Genomic DNA, 20895 nt, shown 5'->3' with positions numbered 1-20895 from the left:
CCGGCACCTCCACAGCCCCTCCACGCGCCCGGCACCTCCACAGCCCCTCCACGCGCCCGGCACCTCCACAGCCCCACCACGCGCCCATTCTCAAATGTAAAGATGCAAAGGGGGCAGTTAAATGAGTGTGTCAGTGGCTCTGTTCTGGAAAAGTTGTGCCCTTTGGGGCAGGTTCTTGTCATGTGCAGTCAGCTGGTTCTGCACACCCCCTCTGGAATCCCTGGTGTTGGGTCCGTCTGGAGGACTCTGCTGCTGCTCTTTGAGAGCCTGGGTGGAGCTTGCAGAGTCTGCCCCTCCTCACTGTGCAGTCCATGGAGCCATAGAGCAAGCAGTGTCCCAGTGGGACTGGAGCCCTGGACCTCCCTTCTGCTCACAACAGGCCCAGTTCAGAGCAGCTGCCTGCATTGTGCCAGCAACACTTTTTGTGCCCACAAGGGGAGGAATCACACTGGGGCATACAGGGAAGGCTCACTTTAAGCAGGAGCTGGATATAAACTGGGTGCTCAGAGAGAGGCAATGAACTGTGCAGTGAGGGTTCACACAGGCCTCTGCTCAGCAGGCGTCTCTCAGACCACCTGCTCCCTGGACTGCCTGCTCCTGGGAATGAGCTGTGCTCTGGGGAGGAAGCTAGGCTCACTGGCAGAAGTGTTTATGAACTCTGGGCGCAAGGCCAGGTTGTCACACACCTGCCCGGGTGAAAGCAGTGGGGCTGCACAGGTGTAACCAAGGCTAGTCCCGCCCAGCCCGGCTCTCAGACCCCAGCACAGTTTGCAGGCTGGCACTGGAGAAGTCCTCTCTCGGTGTTAGCAGAACAGGCTTGCCCTGGTGTCCCTGGGAGGCAATTAGCACAGAGCCCTCACACACATGGTGGCTGCCCCAGGAGCGCTCTGCACTTGTCTTCACTGCCTGCCATGCATGCGGCAGGGAGGGACAGTGCAATCTGCGCTTGTCCTGGGCAGGTGAAGAAGCTGCAGTCAATCCTGAAGCCCATGATGCTGCGGCGGCTGAAGGATGATGTGGAGAAGAACCTAGCGCCCAAGCAGGAGACCATCATTGAGGTGGAGCTGACCAACATCCAGAAGAAATACTACCGGGCCATCCTAGAGAAGAACTTCTCCTTCCTGTCCAAGGGCGCCAACCAGCACAACATGCCCAACCTCATCAACACCATGATGGAGCTGCGCAAGTGCTGCAACCACCCCTATCTCATCAATGGTGAGCCGTGGGGCATGGGGGACCAGGGGCAGGACACACCAACATGCCCAACCTCATCAGCACTATGAGCTGCGCCAGTACTGCCGCTGCTCTGCCTCATGGTGGTGAGGAGCTCCGCCCAGGGCGGGTGCTTTTCAGCAGCTCCCATCCAGGGGCATTGAGTGAGGTGTAGTCATTACTCTCTGTAGTTCTGGCCACTTACCAGCTTCCTAGACCATCTGGTTCGGGTGTCGGGCCTGGCTCTGGCAGCAGCTGGGGCCTGCTACCCCATGGTGTGTGACAGTGGAGAGCAGGGCTAGGGCAGCTGTGCCCGGGCAGCACAGGCAGGCCACAGCTCTAGCCAGGGCTGATTTCCCCTCCTGCTTTGCAGGGGCGGAGGAGAAAATCCTGGAAGATTTCCGTAAGTCGCACAGCCCAGAGGCGCTGGACTTCCAGCTGCAGGCCATGATCCAGGCGGCTGGCAAGCTGGTGCTGATTGACAAGCTGCTGCCCAAGCTGATCGCCGGTGGGCACAAGGTGCTGATCTTCTCCCAGATGGTGCGCTGCCTGGACATCCTGGAGGACTATCTCATCCAGAGGCGGTCAGTACAGCCTGCGCTGCCTGGCACTCCCCACTCCCCCCACCCTGCTGTATGTGCCAGTCATCGGGCACGTGCCCTCTCGGCCCTCCCTGCCCACACAGAACGGGCTGGGTCACAAACTCAGGCTGTGCCCTGGTGTGCAGTGCAGGTGAGCGTGGCCAGGCCCTGCTCTCAATGCAGCACTGCCATCTGGGCTTGGGGGGCCCCAGCTAGCTGCAGCCAGGTCACAGCAGCTGCTCACTTGGCCCTCAGCAGCCTCCTCTTCCTCACTCCATTCTCTACTCGCCCACCCTGGACTCTTGGCCGCTCCATGCAGCCCAACCAGTTGGGGCTCCCGCTCTGTGCTAAGCCTGCGGGGGCTTAGCCTGGCCGGGTATGCAGGGTAGGGGTCACTGGGCAGACATGCGCTGGGCTCTGAGGTGCTCCCAGCACTGCTGAGTCAGCACTCAGTCTGGCCCAGCTCCCCCTTGGCTAGGGTGGAGAGCTCCAGGCAAGAGCCGCATGGGAGACCGCAGAGGGTGGTGGTAGATCGGGGTGATGCTCAAGTGTCAGGGCCATTCCTAGGTGCTCTGGGGGAGATCCTGGGTGTCCTGGTAGCTGCATAGACCCCTGCTCCTGGCCCCCCTCTCTGCCCATCTCCACACACACACACACACGCAGCTGCCACGGCCATATTCCCTTCAGTTACTTTCACGCTGGGCTGCGGCTGGGAGATGAGAAGTGGCCAGAGGAAGTGGCAGGAAAACGGCTTAGAGATGTTGCTCTGTTATTTACATGGATCAGCCCATCCAGCCCCTCTTGCCCTGCCCCTCACCTTCACCTGCCTTGCCCACACCCTTCACCCACCCTGCCCTGTCCACTGTAAGGGACCTATCGGTCACAGCTGGGCTGGGGTCCACACATCAGGGACGGCAGTCAGTGAGCTAGAGCTGGGTTCAATTAGCAAGAGTCAGGGTCAAAGTCAGGCCAGGGTGGGAGATCAGAGATCAGAGGAACCAGGCGGGAGGCAGGAATCAGGGTCAGACAGGCCAGGGTCAGAGGCCAAGACCAGGAGACGAGGTGAGTTCTTGAGTCGCAGCAGATCCAAAGTCTGTGTAGTGCACAGTCAACTTCCTGGGGCACCCTCCAGGGTTCAATAGGGCACTTGGCCAGTCAGAGGGCTGTCGCTCTGGGGTCTCTGCGACACCTACTCCCTACACTGCCCCATGGCTGGGGCTCTGCGTGGCCTCCCAGTGCACTGTGGGAACATCAGCCATCTCAGGCTCTGCAGACCTGGACTCTAGGTCCTGGATCCTTACATCAGCGCTGCTTACCCACCCTGTGCCATGCTCTGTCACGCCCACTGCCAGTGAGCACGGAGGTCAGTTTGCAATGAGTGACGGTCCCAAGCCGGGGGGCAGCTGAGCTGTGTTCAGTGCAGGCTGTGGAGAAAGGCCCCTGCACACCCCTGTGTGCTTCCCCCAGCACATATTAGAGCAGCCTCAAGACCATGCCTGTGCCTGCTGTGCCAGAAAGGGGGTGACTCTTTTGTTCTGTTTTTACCCTGCGAGAATATGTCTGCCTCTTGGGGCAGCTTCACATGGGCTTTGTGCCCTCAGCGTGTGCGGAGTGGGGGTGGGGATGGGGGTGGATCTGGCCCCACCTATCCAATATTCCCAGGGAGCCTCACTACCATCTGCCCCAGTGGTGAGTGTGGAGGCCTGTTCTTACTGTGCAGCGTCTTGTCCGGAGAGCCCCCCCAGTGCTGGCTCCCCAAGAGATCTTAGAGCATCGTTCCCTGGGCACACCGTGGCCTGTCTGTCGGCCATCTTGGGAGTGTCCGGGTGGAGACAGGACCTTGTGGGCTAAGGCTCCCCTGTGCCTGTCGCTCCTTCCCCATGGCCCATAGGAGCCTCGTGGCTGAGTGCTGAGCCGGCATGCTGTTCAGTGGCCCTGCCACCACAAAGAGGAGTCTAGTTCCTGGTGGGGAATCAACAGCCGGTGCTGGCTGGCCCCAGGGGAGCCCAGACTGTGCGGGCTGCTTAACCCACAGGATGCCCGTCAGGCAGCACTGATACAAGAGGCCCCGTCCATCGTGACCAGTAGAGCAGAATGTCCCCAGCCCGCAATCACTCACTGTGTACTGGGGCTGGAGCTAGCAGGTGCAGGCTGCACTGTCTTCCTGTGGGGGAGCCTCAGGGAGGGGGAACCCTGCAGAACGCTGCCCCCAGGGTCAGGCAGTGGCAAGGCCACAGGGTCTGCTGGCCAGGTCCATGGCCCCCTCTGTTGCAGTGTGGCTCCTGCTGGCTTCCTGGAAATGAAGACACAGAGCTTTGAGCAGCGCAGGCCCCTACATGGGTTTCTGACAGGGAGCAGCCCCTGGCCCTGTCTCTGCTCCAGAATGGTAGAGCTTCCTGCCCTCAGGTGCTGCACAGCCCGTAGGCCCTTGTGCCATGTGGGGCTGTCTGTCCACATCTCTCAGCTTTGCTGCCCTTGGCCCCAGGAGCAGGGGAGCCAGGGTCCTTGTGCCTGCATGGAATGGGTGTCCTGGAGCTGCCAGAGCAGCTGTGAGTCTGGCGGCTGGCACCCCGCAGCTCCAGGAGCTGGGTCTGCAGAGACGAGACGCTCTATTCCACATGGTGCAGGCTGTATGGTGACCCGGCCGTGTCCCCCGTTCCCTGTCTGAACAGATACACCTACGAGCGCATTGACGGGCGGGTGCGTGGGAACTTGCGCCAGGCTGCCATCGATCGCTTCTGCAAACCAGACTCAGACCGCTTCGTCTTCCTCTTGTGCACCAGGGCAGGAGGCCTGGGCATTAACCTCACAGCTGCTGACACCTGCATCATCTTCGATTCGGACTGGAACCCACAGAACGACCTCCAGGTATTGCAGAGCAGGGCCGTGATGGTGTTGGTGGGGCACCAGGGGTTGCATGAATAATGGTGCTGATTAGAACAGAGGAGTTGTGTGCCAGCCAATGGGACCATGGGATGGGGCCCCACCCTTGGGAACAGCCAATGGAACCATGGGACAGGGCCCCACCCATTGCTAGGGACAGCCAATGGGACCACGGGATGAGATACCACCCACCGCTGGGGCCAGTTAAAGAATACCAGCCCAGGCAGTCAGAGCAGAGTGGTGCTGAAAATGCCGCATAGTAAGGAGCAGCTATGCTGGGGGGTCGGCGCAGGGCAGAACCTTGCCCCCCTCGGGTGCCTGCTCCAGCATGGCCCGGGGGGTGTGTGTGTGTGGAGTTGATCGCTGAGAGCTCCCTGGCTTCAGCGTGGCCTGCACTGCAGTGAATGGAAGCCTCAGAGGAGGGCAGCTCAGGTGCAGGGTGGGCTGAGTCCAGCACAGGCCTCTGCATCACATCCACATGGCGCTCACTGCCCCTTGCTGGCCAGCCCAGCAGGGAGGCTCCTTAGGGGTGGGTCCTTCAGGTCAGCTCTAGGACACCTTGTGGAGGCGGAGGCTGGGCTCTGCCAGTTGTCCTAGGGCTCCTGTACTGGCGGCTCCAGGCAGAGCCGTGCCTATGCTGCTCGCATGCTGTATTTGACACTGTGGCCTTTGCTATCCCAGGCGCAGGCGCGCTGCCACCGGATCGGGCAGAGCAAGGCCGTGAAGGTCTATCGCCTCATCACCAGGAACTCCTATGAGCGCGAGATGTTCGACAAGGCCAGCCTCAAGCTGGGCCTGGACAAGGCCGTGCTGCAGGACATCAACCGCAAGGGCAGCACCAATGGGGTAGGCTGCCCGTCTGGGGGCTGGGGCCATGGGAAGGCTCTGTGCCTCTGCTGCTCCTTGCAGCATTCCCCTGAGTGGCTGCATCTGTGTGTGCCCCCAGTGCCCATGGCTGTGCAGAGGGGTGCAGGGGTGAGCCACCGGAGTAGGCCCGTGGTCCATAGTATAGGACAGATCCCACTCGCTTGCCTGCACAGCACAGGTGAGTGTGGAGCCAAGGATTCATGCAGACCCTGAGGAGGATCCGTGCCCCTGACAGAGCAGATTTCAGGCACCTCTGCCATGGACGTCAGTCCTGTCCTGCAGCCAATGTCCCTCAGGCCTGACCTGCAGCCCCTGCTATCCCAGCTCTAGAGCCTCCACAGTTGTTCTCCATGCCATGCTTGCTTGTCTAGCCATTGACTTGCCCTGAGCAGAGGTTTCCGACCCCGCTAGGTTTATTGTGGCTCTGGATGGGTGAATGTCCGCTAAGGACTGAGTTTTGAGCCTATCCCAGGGGCGCTGAGATCCCACATTGATGGAACTGAGTGTACCCAAAGGTGCCTTGTCCCCTGGCTGTCGAGACTAACCACCACGGATGGGAGCTGCCTGCGAGAGAGCAGAGGGCACGTGGTGGTGCATGCTGTGCCCAGGCGGCGCTGCCAGCTGGACGAGGTGACAACTTAGCAGGAAGCATGAAAGCACACGAACAGCTTCAAGTAATAGAGCTGGGGCCTGGGTCTTGGGGGCCGGGGCCGGTAGGGCTCTCCCATCTCGGATTCCGAATTTTCCTAGCACTCTGACCAGCAGCGGTGGCCAGTTGCCATGGCATCATAAACAAGATAGCTTAAAGATCCAGCACACCCGTGTGACAGCCCTGACTCCCAGGGAGGGGTGGGGGTAGGAGAAGGGCCAGGTACCAGTGTGGAGAAGGTGAAGTCTCGTAGCTTGACTGGATTATTCCTAGCCCAGAGGAAGCTGCAGAGCCCTGCTGGGAGTGTGTGGGCAGGTCCCCTGCCGGGAAGGGCAGCTGCATTAACAGGAGTTCCAGGGGGCAGCCCGGCAGAGGGGCTGCGGTTTTACCCAGCCCTTTGTCTCACTTTCCCTCTGAGTGTTTGTTTGATCTCACCCAGATCCCTCCCTGTCCACTCGGGTCAGGAGCAGGCTGTGTCTGGGGGCATTCAGCTGCAGTCTAGCACAGTCATTGCAGGCACTTGCAGCTCCACAGGCACCATCTGCAGGGATGGGCGCTGCGGTTCCAGTTAGCACCATGGCTCTGGGGCTGTTAGATGCCTCTGCCTTCAAGGGCTGGCTCGGGGAGGGAGCCTCTGTCCCCCATGCCTGCGCTCCCAGGCCAGCCCCGGCTCTCGGGCGGCTGGCACAATGCTGACATCCTGTATCTTCTGCAGGTGCAGCAGCTCTCAAAGATGGAGGTCGAGGACTTGCTACGGAAAGGAGCGTATGGGGCTTTAATGGATGAGGAAGATGAAGGCTCCAAGTTCTGCGAGGAAGATATCGATCAGATCCTGCAGCGCAGAACCCAAACGATCACTATCCAGTCGGAAGGGAAGGGCTCCACCTTTGCTAAGGTGCCGCGCGCGCTGCCTGGGGGGCTGCCTGCCTGCTTTGGGTGGGCGAGGCCGGGGTGCACTGGGCAGATGGGACACAGACTTCGTTTCCCTGCTCTTGGCTTGGCCTGTTGCTTTCTGAGCTCCCCTGTGTGTGTCAGTGCAGCCTGCATCCCACCCCTGCTGAGCCATTGCCCTGCACGGACTCACTGGTGCTCCAAGGGCAGGCTGAGGTCATGAGCTGAGTCCAGGTGGTACAGAAAGTGGGGCAGCGTGGGAGGGCGCCGGATGGGAACACCAACCAGAGTAGGAGGGAATGCCGTGGCCGGCCTGTGGCAGCGAGGGGTGGCCGTGTGAGCAGCTCAGCTTGGCTTCTGTCCTGTTCACCCAGGATGGAAGTCTCTTGTGGAGCCTTTCCCAGGCTTTTGCGTTCCTCACGGTGTCTGGACGATCCATGCTGTGCGGGGGAGTGTTTTCTAGCGGTTAGAGCAGGGGTTCTCAAACTGGTGGTCGGGACCCCTCAGGGGGTCATGGGGTTATTACATGGGGGGTCATGAGCTGTCAGCCTCCACCCCAAAGCCCGCTTTGCATCCAGCATTTATAATGGTGTTAAATATATAAAAAAGTGTTTTTAATTTATAAAGGGGGTCACACTCGGAGGCTTGCTATGTGAAAGGGGTCACCAATACAAACGTTTGAGAACCACTGGGTTAGAGTGAGATGGGGGTTCTGTTCTCAGCTCTGGAAGAGATCCCTTCCCCCACCTCAGGAACCTCCAGGAGATGCTGCTCTGTTCTGAGGAGATCCCTTGTACTCTGCAGATTGCTCGCTCACCATCAGTTTATTTATTTAGCGTGTGCATAGTCGTCTAGCCACGCGATGGCAACTACAGTGCTGTGATGCAGTTCTAGGCCACCGCCGAACCTAGTCAGCAGGCAGTCCTCGACAGTGTGCGTGATCGTCTGCCTTGCACCGCAGCTGCACAAAGGGCTGTCACGAAGGCCCCAGCGATACTGATTGGTTGCACAGAGACCTTGCCCGGTCCAGAACCTGTTCAGCAGGGACCATTGGAGGCCCCATGGCCCTGGGGAGGGAGCTGGAGTCTGCTCCTTCTAGTGATTGCCAGCTGCATCCCAATGGCAGGGCCGGCTGTGTGTTCCCCCCGCCCCCCTGCTAGATCCATTGTCCTGGATCCCTCAGGGCTGAGCCAGGCCTGCGCCCTCTGTTGTGGGGAGGAAGTGTGAGAAGGAAAGAGCCGAGCTGCTCTCACAGATCCCAGGGGAATTTGCAGGGTTGGCCTTGTCCTGGGGGCCTGAGCACCTTTATCCAAAGTCTGTCCAGCCCGTGCCCCATGGAACCCCTACTGCCATGTGTGCAGCGTCTGTGGGTCTCTCCGCCCCATGGAACCCCTGCTGCCAGAGCAGCAGCACACTCATGCTTGATAGCCGGGACTGCAAGCAGTCTGGAGGTGCAGGGCCGTTATTCCTGCAGTGCTGCCCTCCCTGTGCCTCTGGAGCAGAGACACTGGCTCAATGTCCATTCTTGGACCCCAATGGCCTAATTCTGCCTCCTTCCTCCTGCTGCATAGGACCTGACTCTGGGGGGTGTTGCCCTGAAGCACAGGAGCAATGGCTGGCTCTGCTGTGTGCTCCCATCGCTGGGCAGGGAGAGTGCAGCGCACCGTACATCAGTGCCATCAGAGCTCAGCTGTAACCACCTGCTGAGGTGCCTGCTATAGAGGAGGGAGCCCATGAAAGCAGTACTGCATTGTGCTCCCAAGGCTGGCAATCTGGGCACTGCTGGATTGGGTGGGGCTGTCCCACCTCTTATCCACTGCCAGGGCTGAATTTCCAGGGGGCTGGAAACAATCCTGGCTCCTGACCCCCCTTAGCAAATGAAGAGGTGGCTGGTAGTGATCCCTTCTCCGTACAGACAGGGGGCAGGTGGGAGCACACAGCCTCTCTTGCTGTTGCTGAGGATGGATTGCAGACTGTTAACTGGCTCTTCCTTCACCCCCAGGCCAGCTTTGTCGCTTCAGGGAACAGAACTGACATTTCCTTGGATGACCCCAACTTCTGGCAGAAGTGGGCTAAGATAGCAGAGCTGGACACGGATGCGAAGAATGAAAAGGTAGAGTACTGCCTGAAAACGGGCAGCCATGCTCCTCCATGGACATGCACGCTCCTCCACACACTCGCATGCTGCTCTGTGCATCCGCACACTCCTCCACGCTCCTCTGGGCGGCCTCCATTGCTAACAAACCCAGCTGCAGGCTGTGTGGATCCCAAGCCCTCCCCCTTAGACAGGACAAGTGTGCTGCAGTGCTGCGCTCCCAGGGCTGCGGTCGGTGCAAGTTCAGAGCCCAAGTGTCCAGTAGCTCGTTGCCAGGGGACATTGTGAAGCCCAAAACTATAACAGAGTTAAAAAAAGAATGAGATAAGTTCATGGAGGATAGGTTGGTCAATGGCTATTGGCCAAGATGGTCAGGGATGCAACCCCATGCTCTGGGTGTTCCTAAGCCTCTGACTGCCAGAAGCTGGGAGTGGACAACAGGGGATCACTTAATAATTGCCCTGTTCTGTTCATTCCCTCTGAAGCACCATTGGCCACTGTCGGAAGACAGGATACTGGGCTAGATGGACCCTTAGTCTGACCCAGTCTGGCAGTTCTTACGGTCATGCCCATCCAAGAAAGCCTCGCCCTGGAGGGAGCACATGGGTCCCCAGCTGCATTTGTCGCCTGGTGCTGTGTACTTGGGTTCTCCTGGCTCCGCTGCCATGCGGGTGATGGACTGTGGCTGGCTGCAGCTCCCAGCACTCAGGAAGACACGTGTTTTAGCCCAGCCTGGGGCCCTGTCCATCTGCCCTGGGACCCTTCTTGACCCAGCAACCCTGGAGGTGGATTCGGCCCTTCTAGTTCTGTGAGGAGGAGGGGTGGGCGCCATGTCATAGTGGGGCTGGCCAAGTGGCTTTGCACCAGGGATCCTGGCTATTTTATTCAATTAAGCCTCAGAGTGCTAAGAGGTGCTCACTCCTTCTCAGCGCCTGGCTGAGTGCTGGAACACAGGGTGACCCCCACAGGCGGCATCGCAGGCGTGCCCCTCCCTCCTGCTGTGAGCTCCCACGCCAGCTCCTGCCATGGCCCCATCCCTTCACTTATTCTTGGGCCATGGGCCAGGTAGGGAGCAGTGGGTGGGCAGAGGCAGGGGGTTGCCATAAGAAGGACAGGCTGCTCTGTGTACAAGACAGTACCTAGCCAGGGTTCTCATGGGAGCAGCTCTCTCTGCCCCACTGACCTCGTTAGTACAGTAACTCCTCACTTAACGTTGTAGTTATGTTCCTGAAAAATGTGACTTTAAGCGAAACGATGTTAAGCTAATCCAATTTCCCCATAAGATATAATGTAAATCGGGGGGTTAGGTTCCAGGGAATTTTTTTTCACAAGACAAAAGTCTATATATATATATATATATACACACACACACATAGAGTATACGTTTTAAACAAATAATTTAATACTGGTATACAGCGATGATGATTGTGAAGCTTGGTTGAGGTGGTGGAGTCAGAGGGTGGGATATTTCTCAGGGAATGCCTTACTGCTAAATGATGAACTAGCATTTGGCTGAGCCCTCAAGGGTTAATTCGTTGTTAATGTAGCCTCACACTCTACAAGGCAGCAGGCTTGGAGGGAGGGGAGAGAGCATAGCAGACAGAGACAGAGACACGCACCCTGTGTGTGAGAAAGAGAGATGCGCATTTCCTCTTTAAGTAGCTAACCCCAATCTTAAGTACACTGCCTTGTTAATTAGATCAGCTTGCTGAGACTCAGCTGCTGCCTGGAAGCTCCCTCCGTCCTGAACCCTCTCATGTGTCCCCCCTGCTCTATGGAAATGGGGTAAACGTGGTGCAGGAGGAGGGGGGAGGGGGACACCCTGACATTAGCCCCCACTTCCCCCCTCCCCCCCGTACAGCAAGCAGGAGTCTCTGGGAGCAGCTCCAAGGCAGAGGGCAGGAGCAGCACATGGCAGTGGGGGTGAGGGACAGCTGAATGGCAATTGCTAGCCTGCTGGGTAGCTGCAGCACAGGGAACTTAGGGGAGTGGGGAGCTGATATGGGGGCTGCCGATCCACCCTGGTTCCAAGCCCCCACCAGCTAGCTGCAACGGGCTGCTCTTCCTGCAAGCAGTGGACAAAGCAGGCGGCTGCCAAACGATGGTAGAAGGGAGCATTGCACAACTTTAAACGAGCATGTTCCCTAATTGATCACCAACGTAACAACGAAACAACGTTAACCAGGACGACTTTAAGTGAGGAGTTACTGTACTCTGGGCTCTCATTGCCCCACCAGCAGGACTGAGCATTTACCAGGAGTCACCGAAGCCGCTGCCTGGCCCTGATCCCTCCGCGGCTGAGGCGCTAACCCCAGGCCTCCAGCAGTTTTTTTTCTATCATTTAGTGTATGCATTAAACCAGAAATCCAGCTGAATGGCGATTAGGCGACTCTGTGGGGAGCGGCTCTCATCAGAGAGGCCAGGGTGCCAGGGGTCTATCGTGCCTCACGCAGCCCTGTTTAATTCCAAAGCAGTGTACTTACCCCTTCGGGCCCAGGCTAGTCTTAATGTGCTGCTTGCCCATCCCAGTGGCCACACGGAGGAATTTTAAAGAGCTGTTGCTAACCAGGAGCTGCCACGTGTGGCTTGCTGGCTGTGGGAGGCCCTGGCAGCCTGGGCTGCACCCAGAGGCCATGTCCCTGGTTAATAGGGAGGGAATCCTGTGGAAATATGGGTCTGTGTGTGAGATGCAGTATCCGTGCTCTGCTCGAGGGGCATCACTGCAGGCCAGCACTGCTGTTGCTGCAGGCTGAAAGTCCTCATGGCTCACCCTAGCATAGTGGTCTCCAACCTTTTTGCGCACAAGATCATTTTTTGAATTTAAGTACAACCCAGGATCTGCCCTGTCCTGTCCCCAAAGCCCCACCCCACTCATTCCACCCCCCCCTTCTGTTGCTCGCTCTCCCCCCACACACACACTTTCACTGGGCTGGGGCAGAGGGTTGAGGTTTGGGAGGATGTGCAGGCTCTGGGCTGGGGCCGAGGGGTTCGGAGTGTGGGAGGGGCTCCGGGCTGAGCCTGGAGCAGAGGGTTGGGGTACAGGAGGGGGTGTGGTGTGCTGGCTCTGGGAGCAGGGTCAGGGCTGGGGCGGGGGGTTGGGGTGCAGGAGTGGGTTCAGGATGCAGGAGGGGGTATGGGTTGCTGGCTCTGGGAGGGGGCTTAGCGCTGGGGGTTGGGGTCTGGGCTCCTGCCAGGCGGCATTACCTCAGGCGGCTCCCAGTCCGCAGTGCAGCAGGGCTAATTCAGGCTCCCTGCCTGCCTCAGCCCCATGCCACTCCCAGAAGGGGCCAACATGCCCCTGCAACCTTGGGGGGGGGGGTACATGGCTCCACGCACTGCCCCTCTCTGCAGGGACCGCCCACCGCAGCTCCCATTGGCCGCAGTTCCACGTTCCCAGCCAATGGGAGCTGCAGGTATGGTGTTTGCAGGGAGGAGCAGCATATGGAGACCCCTCTCTTCCCTCTACTCCGCCTGGGGCTGTGGGGGTGTGCTGGCCACTTCTGGGGGCGGCGTGGGGCCGGGCAGGCAGGGAGCCTGCCTTAGTGGCAGCCCTGCTGCACCACTGGACTTTTAGTGGCCAGAGATCGCGATCGGCTGGGAAAGTGTCCAGGACGATCTACAGGTTAGTGACCACTGCCCTAGCATGTCCATGGGGGAGGGGCTGGTGATTTATACATCAGCTTTGTAAAAGGGAATGGAAGAATTATACTTAAATTCCTTGGTTTGCATCTGTTTGGCCCAAATTCCTTCCCTTCCCTTCCCTATATGTGCATACGTGTACACACACACACGTGTACACACGCACACTTGTACACACACTTTGGTCCTGCAGAAGTTGGACCTGGTTAGGCTGCAGCCGTTGCTGTCAGAGCGTGGTGTAGTGAGAGGAGCCCTGTGCCTCGGAGCCTATTGCATTGACAGGGCAGAATTAGGGGACACTTTCCTGCTGAAAGGAAGCTCCTGTGGGTGAGCTGGTGTCGTGCTAGGGGGTTTGCAAGGCGACAGCAGCAGCACAGCGTCTTCCTTTCCTGGTCTGTTTGTGTGAATGAAAGTGACTAATAATTCCCGTGAGGAGAGGGTTACTTAATTAACTTTAAAGTGCCTGGGGAGTGCAGTGGAGTCAGGGTGTATGACATATTGCTATGGGGGTGGGGGTTGGAATCCCCAGGCCGTAGGATTCACGCTGTTCTGATCATGCCTGTGTTGCCCCGTAAAGCCTGTGTATATTGGTGCCCTCTGCCTGGCTTTGTATTGTCTGGGTTTGTTTCCAAGAGAGCACTGGTCAGGCCCAACCATTGGGCTTTGTCTGCTAAAAGAAAAACCCCTCTATTGAACCTAATATGAACAGAAACCTCATTGATAAAACAACGGGGACATTGCTATGAATTAAAAATGTTGGATGGAGATGTTTGCAATCCAACATCACAGCATTGAGCTAGTGCAGGGGAACTGAGAAGTGAAACTGACTAGCCTGTTGCTGTTGTCCAAGATAAGAGAAATGCAGACAGTAAATGCACAGCCAGGGAATCCTCTCAGCTGTCCTGCGCTTGGGTGGGTCACTGGGATAACTGAGTGTTTGCAAGTGGTTCTGCTTTGGTTCTGATGCCGTGCTGCCCACACCTGTAAACTGCCCTTTACCCAGCAGTAATAGTGGGTAAATATGGCAGCTGGAGTACCCTGAGAGGCCAGGCTATTTCCTGACACTTGTAGTCGGCCTTTTCTCCAGCAGCAGAGCCTCAGGAACGTTCACAGCATAGCCTTTGGGAACATCTCCTAGCCAGTACCAGCCGCCCCAGCTCCCTGTGGCACCTGCCTGCCCCGTCTGTGGTAGAAGATGTTTCTAGAAGAGAACATTAAACACAAAGAATGAGGGCTTTGCCTGCTTGGAAGAAAGAGTGAACAGATGGAGTCTAGTCCTCTGATCCTGCTCTCGGAGTGTGTCGTGCCGGGCCTGCATGCTTAGCCAAACAGCTGGGCCTCTCCCAGCTTTCTTTGGCAAGTGCAAACCTCTGTGCAGCCAGCTTCAGTGCCTCCCGAGGGGTTCTGGCTTCTGAAATTCCAGCTAGGGCAGCAACAGTAGATGGGCTTAGATGGTAGCAAAGGGGAGGCTTAATGGGCAACATTTCACAGAAGCTCTTCAGATTTCACTGTTCTAACAGGAAAAGAGGTGTGTGTGACTGTGTGCCTGTGTGTATGTGTCTGTGTGCCTGACTGCATGCCTGTGCCTGACTGTGTGTGTCTGCGTGCCTGACTTTTTGTGTGCTTGACTGTGTGTGTGTGTCTCTGTGTGAGACTCTGTGTGCCTGACTCTGACTTTGTGTTACTGAGAGATGGGATTCAGCAGGACCAGCAACCAATATGGGTATGGTGTGACTCCAGTTGGTGCTGGATGCTTTTGTGCTGTTGTATCCTACACCTTCGTGCACCTTTCCATCGTCTGATTCTCTTGTCACAGCCCTATCCCTCCACCCCCTCTACAAGTAAATTATTCCGCCATGAAGCACAGCATTTTCCCCACCATTTGTGTTGCCTGGGAGTGGTGGGGCATGAGTCAGAGATGAGTCAGCTACTACGCGTAAGTAGTTTTGTAGCTGTTGGGCCTAATTTTCACCTGTGGTATCTCAGGCACTATTTTGTGCTTGCAAATGATTGTCATTCCCCACCCCTGCCACGCATACACACACTCATTCTTCATGGAGTGCTGGTCCCGATGTGTATTCCACACATGGGAACGCATGCGTGCCATGCGCCCGAGTCCGGAAATTCTTCCAAGCAGTGTCTGTTGGCCTGCTCCATAGATCTCCTCGTGCTCCCAACTAAGGGTATAAGAGACAGTGCAGGCCGACACCTCTCCAGTTCCTTCTTACTACCACCTGGCCTGAGTCGGAATTCTGTGTCTTCTCCTCCTGCAGCTGTTATAACACCTATAAAGACATTTGTAAATTGCTATTTTTCTTAGCTTACTAGTTAGTTAAAGTATCAGAGGGGTAGCCGTGTTAGTCTGGATCTGTAAAAAGCGACAAAGAGTCCTGTGGCACCTTATAGACTAACAGACGTATTGGAGCATAAGCTTTCGTGGGTGCTTATGCTCTGATATGTCTGTTAGTCTATAAGGTGCCACAGGACTCTTTGTCGCTAGTTAGTTAAAGTTCATAGTAAGCGTGGTTTTTTCCTCAGTTGGGGAATCCTTCCCCAGGTCTGGGACTATGCCCACGTTTCAAGAATTGCATGTCTTGCCAGTTCTCCTTCTCTATCAGCAGCGAACATCAACGCTGCCTCTACTGTCCAGGTGAGGCACCTATCCCTGCAAAGTGCTGTATCTTATCGCTCCTTCCCTCCCAGGAACCGAGGAGCTCGTGAGCTTCGCCTGAGGAAGTACCTGATGGAGAAGGCTATGAGGCCCCTCTCCGATCTGGGCCAGGGAGACCCCCCTGTACATCGGCCTCAACTTATGAGCACTGCTCCTCCAAGCACGTGCCTAGGAGCGGAGCCTCCAGTACCTAAACCCAAAGACTCCTCTTCAGGGGCTTCCCTTGAGAGTAGAGGGCACTGATGGGCATAAGGAGAGAGATGTGCTTCCTCCCTGAGCTTGTCCAGGTCAGGTGAGGCTTAACACAAACAGAACCTAAGGACCAGCTCAGCTAAAGACCCCCAGGTTGGAGGGCAAAGTGTGGAAGAAAAAGACCCCCCAGTTCTGTCGGCTACCTCAGTACCAAAGTGTAAGGACCAACATTCACTGGTTCCATCTGCGAGTGCTGGTCTGGATACATCATCTCTACCTCCTAGCTTTTCAGCTGTGGGCACACTGGGTCCGTTGGACTTGGCCTCTGGAACTCCTCAGACACTGGGGCGTATAGAGACTTACATAACATTACAGGATATTTTCCTCACTTCTCCAAAGTCTCTCCTTCTCTCCCGCCCAGCCCTCTTAAGGGATATTGCACCAGAGGAGGAGTCTGTGTCGGTGTCTCAGGAGCTATCTCACCTCCACCCCTCTGGCAGGAGCACTCCAGTACTGATGGCCCAGCCACTACCGGTGGAGCAGTTTTTGGACTCGGATGTGTTGGAGGTGGTAGCTGCTCCATTATCTCCCTGGAGACAGTCGAGCCCTGACAGACAGTCTAAGTGTCACGCTTACTACTCCTCAGGGTATGACCTCCTCAGGCACCTCTGGTACCGATTTCCTTGAGGTTCCCCACAACCGATTGACGCCCTTCTTCTGGCTTTGTTGGGGGCCGTGGATCCATATGCTAAGCATCTGGGCCCTTCTCAAGAATCGTACTGCTCCTCTCCCGCCTGCCAACTGGATCTGTCAGTGTACGAGGAGGAATAAGTTGATCCAGATCCGCAGGTAGTGACAGTTCTGATGGGTGTCTCTTCATCATCCCTGGATGAAGTGGTCACTTTTTCCTCTCTGTCTCTGCTGGATGACAATGGGCAGTACCATGAGCTACTGCAAAGAGTTGCCAGTGACCTCCAGATCCCACTGGAGGAAGCCCAGGACCCTCAACACCAGCTTCTGGATATTTTGAAACCTCAGGGACCAAGCAAGATGGCCCTCCTGGTTAATGAAGCCAGCCTAGAACCAGCCACAGTGTATGGCTCAATCCAGCATCCTGTACCCCTACTCTGAAGACAGCTGAGAGGAGATATTTCATTCCCACTAAGGGAACTGAATTTTTGTTCTCCCACCTTGCCCCCATCTCACTGGTACAGGTAGCTACAGAAAGAGCGTGGTACACTATCAAAGGATCACCCCAACAGACAAGTGCTCTAAGAGACTGGATCCCCTTGGAAGAAAGGTCTTCTCCTCCGAGGCCTGCAATTTCGTGTTGCTAACTACCAAGCTCTGTTAGTGAAATATGACTTCAATAACTATTCCAGGCTTGCGAATTTCATAGATAAGCTTCCCACAGAGGATAGAGCCCAATTTCGGTCCTTTATAAATGAGGGAAAGCTAATGGCAAAAACAGCTCTCTAGGCCATAGTGGAAGTAGTGGATACAGCAGCCAGAAGTCTGGCCTCTGGCTTAGTCATGAGGAGGAATTCTTGGCTGCAATCATCAGGGTTTCCTAGGGAGGTCCAGAACGCCATCTAGCACTTCCCCTTTGATGAATCAAATCTCTTCAGTGAGAGAACAGATGAGTCATAGAATCATAGAATCGTAGGACTGGAAGGGACCTTGAGAGGTCACTTAATCCAGTCCCCTGCACTTAGGGCAGAACTAAGTATTATGTAGACCATCCATGATAGGTGTTTGTCTAACTGCATTCATTAAAGGACACTCCGTGTTCCCTGGAAATTTACTCTCCAGCTCCCAGGAGGAAACACTAGAGACAGCCTTTTGGGCCAAGGCCACCCCCTCCTCATGCAATTTATTATTATCACCTGGCGGAGGTCAGGTCGGTAACAGAGTTTTTCATAAAACTTCTGGTAGCTCTAGGTGTTTGCAAAAATAGAAAAAGGTCTGTTTTGTTACCCACAAGGATGATAAACTTTATAGGAGCAACATTGAACTTGGTTTCAGTGAGAGCATTTCTCCCCGCAGACAGGTTTCACATAATGAGCAATCTGGTTTCACGCATTACCTGCAAACCAAGAACTACAGTGCACATGTCCTTTTCACTGTTAGGCCACATGCCCACACATATTTACATGACACTGTTCACCAGGCTTCACTTGCGATACCTACAAGCTTGGATCCACTCGATCTATCCACCAAACAAGGACCACATCAACTGGAGTTATTGCCTACCTCGCCTGGTGGTAGAACCCGAAAAAGGTCATGGTGGGTGTTGCCTTCAACCTGCCCACCCTCAAAGCCACCATTGTGATTGATGCCTCCCTTCTGGGGTGGGGCGTTCACCTGAATAACTACACTGCTCAGGAAACCTGGATCCCACGAGAGGCCAGGCTACGTATAAACGTAGGAGAAGTGTGGGTAGTCCGCCTTGCATGCAAGGCTTTCCTTCTGGTAATTCGCTCCTTCCATATACAGGTGATGTCAGACAATATCACCACCATGATGCAAACAGGGCAGATCGAGGTCTCGTCCTCTCTCCTTGGAAACTGGCTCTCTCTGTCTCTCTATTGCACGTATGGCATCTGCAAAGCAACATTCTATAGATGCAGTTGTAGATCTATAAGCCATTTCAAGGCCTCCTCTGTGACATGGATATCATCCAATTCACCTTTGAATCCAGATTTGGGACACTGTGTTATGATGTGTTCGATGGTTTGGATGCTCTCACTGCAGTCACGCAAAGGTGAGTCTTTGATTTTCCACTTGTACATCAAGTAGCCACATCTTCTGTGGTTTATTCAAATGCAGTTCAGTGTGGTCCAAAGTATCTGTGGCACGACAAAACTGGGAGGGCATTTTGTTGTGTCAGTAATAATGTGCTTGTTTGGAATGGTAGATGAGGACAAGACACTTCACCATTCCCTGCCCAGATTCAGAAACATGAGATGGTCACGTGTGGTCCAAAGTGGTTTTCACAATTTCAGGCATTGTTGGGGTATGTTATCCATAACCTGCCAGATGGGAAGTTCTGGGTAGTCTGGTGTGTTTAAGTTCTCATGCTGTGGCTATATCTCAACGGATAGCTGGGGATTCGGTGTTTGCTAATATAGAAAGCCACAGTAGAGGTGTTGATTTTAAAGGTCCCATGATGAATTGCATGGTCTAATTCAGCTGCCTATCCACAAGTTGCGTGTGGCAGCTTTTTGTCCTCATCGGCCTACAGTACTCTGCAACTGAGTACATCAGGGCCAAGGCCGATGTTTGTAGCACTGAGGCAGTTGATCTCCAGCTTGTTCCTGCTAACTTTCGAATTATGTTGATGCAAGTCTTTGCTTTGGAGGCGACTGTCTTGAGGTGGTCATGCAAGGTCAGTGTGTGGTCAAGAATGATGCCAAAATATGTTGGCTTTGGGTCTTAATGCACAGTTTCACCACAAAACTCAACAGAGTGTTTTGTGCGATTCTCTTGTCACGGTGGAAAGTAGAGACTACCAATTTGCCCGAATTTGGTCTCAGATGCCACTTTTCGAAGTACTCCTCCGTGATCTTAAGATCGGATGTAAGGGTCACTTCAAGTTCTTTAAAGCTATGAGCCTGAGTTGTAAGTGCCATATCATCAGCATACTCAAAATTCTGCACTATCATTTCAGGTATATCGCTCACATATGCATTGAAGAGGGTCGGAGCAAGTACAGAGCCTTGTGGTAGCCCATTATTTAAAGTGTGCAGCTTGCTGGTTTGCCTCTGAGGTATACGAACATCCTTTGGCCACTAAGCATGGTGTTCGGTAGCCTGAGAATCCACACACGGGTTCACTTTGGCCAGTTTCAGTAGCAGACCATCCTTCTAGACTACATCACGTGCTGCTGACAGATCAATGAAAGCATTACCAATCTTGAGTTTTCGTTGGAGTTCAGCCTTAATGTTTGTAGTGAAAGCCAGGACCTGGTCACAGCAACTTCTGTGCGGTCGAAAACCAGCTTGCTTCTTGGGTAGGCTACTGTCCACTGTGGACCCGATTTGGTTCACAATCATACGCTCCATCACCTTGTAGGTGGTGCTCAAGAGAGACTGGCCTAGAACTAGAAGGGTGATCCACAGGTTTCCCAGACTTTAGGAGTGCAATGACATTGGCTTCTTGCTACACACAGGGAATTTCAATGGTCTCCAAAATGTGGGTGAAGAACTTCTCACCCATTTCCATGCCAGTGAACTCAGGTTATATAGGGCCTCAGGACAGATACTGTCTTTTCCCACTGCTTTTCCCAATTTCATGGCTGCAATGACTGCATCAATCTCCTTACTTGTGAACAGTCCAGACCATTGAGATGATGGAATGCATGTGGACATCACCTGCCGGAGTAAAAGCTGGAAGCCATCAAACTTTGGGACTGGTGCATCTGGAATCGCATCATGATGCAGGCCACTTACCTTTCAGGTATCCACAGCTCCAAACTGAGCAGTCACTTCTTGATGGACCATGCGTGGGAGATGAACAATTCAGTCCTAAGCGAGATATTCACGCAGTAGGCATACCACAGTGGGACTGTCGACACTCACCGATTCGCCCTTCGAGACCATGGCAACATGTTCCATGACCTACCTGCCTGTCCAGGAAGGTGGCATTTTTAGTAGCTATCATTTCAGTCAGGAGGGTCAGCAAGCTGTGAGCCATCATTGCGGACCCTCCTTATTACAGTTTTTCACAAAGAAAAGGTTTCCCTTCGCCTACACCCTAAGTTTCTCCTCAGGGTTGTTTCTGAATTCTACATCAACCAAAGTATTCGCTTATCTGTACTTTTCCCAAAACCTCATGCTTCTGCTGAAGACAAGATACTTCACTGCCTCTGTGTCTGACATGCCCTGGTGTTCTACCTGCAAAGAACGAAACCCATTAGGAAATCACCAAGACTTTTTATTGCCATTTCAGGCAGATCGCGTGGGCAAACCAGAGGATTTCTAAGAGGGTTTCAGGATGCATCCTAGAGTGCTATCAGGAAGCAAAGATCCCTCCCCCTGTGGGTGTCACAGCTCATTCCACGAGAGCGCAGGCCACCTCCACAGCATCCCTACATGATGTCCCGCTACAAGACATTTGCAAAGCGGCCACCTGGAGTTCTGTCCACATGTTCACAATGCACTCCGCTTTAGTTCATGCCGCGGACACAGCAGTGGGATCTGCAGTGCTGCAAGCA

General features: G+C 55.1%; 1 protein-coding gene across 1 annotated transcript in view; it reads left to right on the top strand.

Annotated features, from left to right (window-relative positions):
* The window catches only part of CHD6 (chromodomain helicase DNA binding protein 6), a 193061-nt gene that overhangs the window by 129046 nt on the left and 43120 nt on the right, over window positions 1–20895 (top strand). The window contains exons 15-20 of the mRNA XM_026656826.2: window positions 960–1215; window positions 1586–1796; window positions 4466–4661; window positions 5358–5522; window positions 6908–7087; window positions 9086–9196. Of these exons, the coding sequence (XP_026512611.1) occupies window positions 960–1215; window positions 1586–1796; window positions 4466–4661; window positions 5358–5522; window positions 6908–7087; window positions 9086–9196 (1119 nt within the window). The remainder of the gene's footprint in view (window positions 1–959; window positions 1216–1585; window positions 1797–4465; window positions 4662–5357; window positions 5523–6907; window positions 7088–9085; window positions 9197–20895) is intronic.

The sequence above is a fragment of the Terrapene carolina genome, unplaced genomic scaffold (assembly GCF_002925995.2).
Source record: "Terrapene carolina triunguis isolate 2854851 unplaced genomic scaffold, T_m_triunguis-2.0 Scaffold233, whole genome shotgun sequence".
Taxonomy (NCBI): domain Eukaryota; kingdom Metazoa; phylum Chordata; order Testudines; family Emydidae; genus Terrapene; species Terrapene triunguis.
Note: the sequence above shows the minus strand (reverse complement) of the source record. Positions and strands in the feature narration are given on the sequence as shown.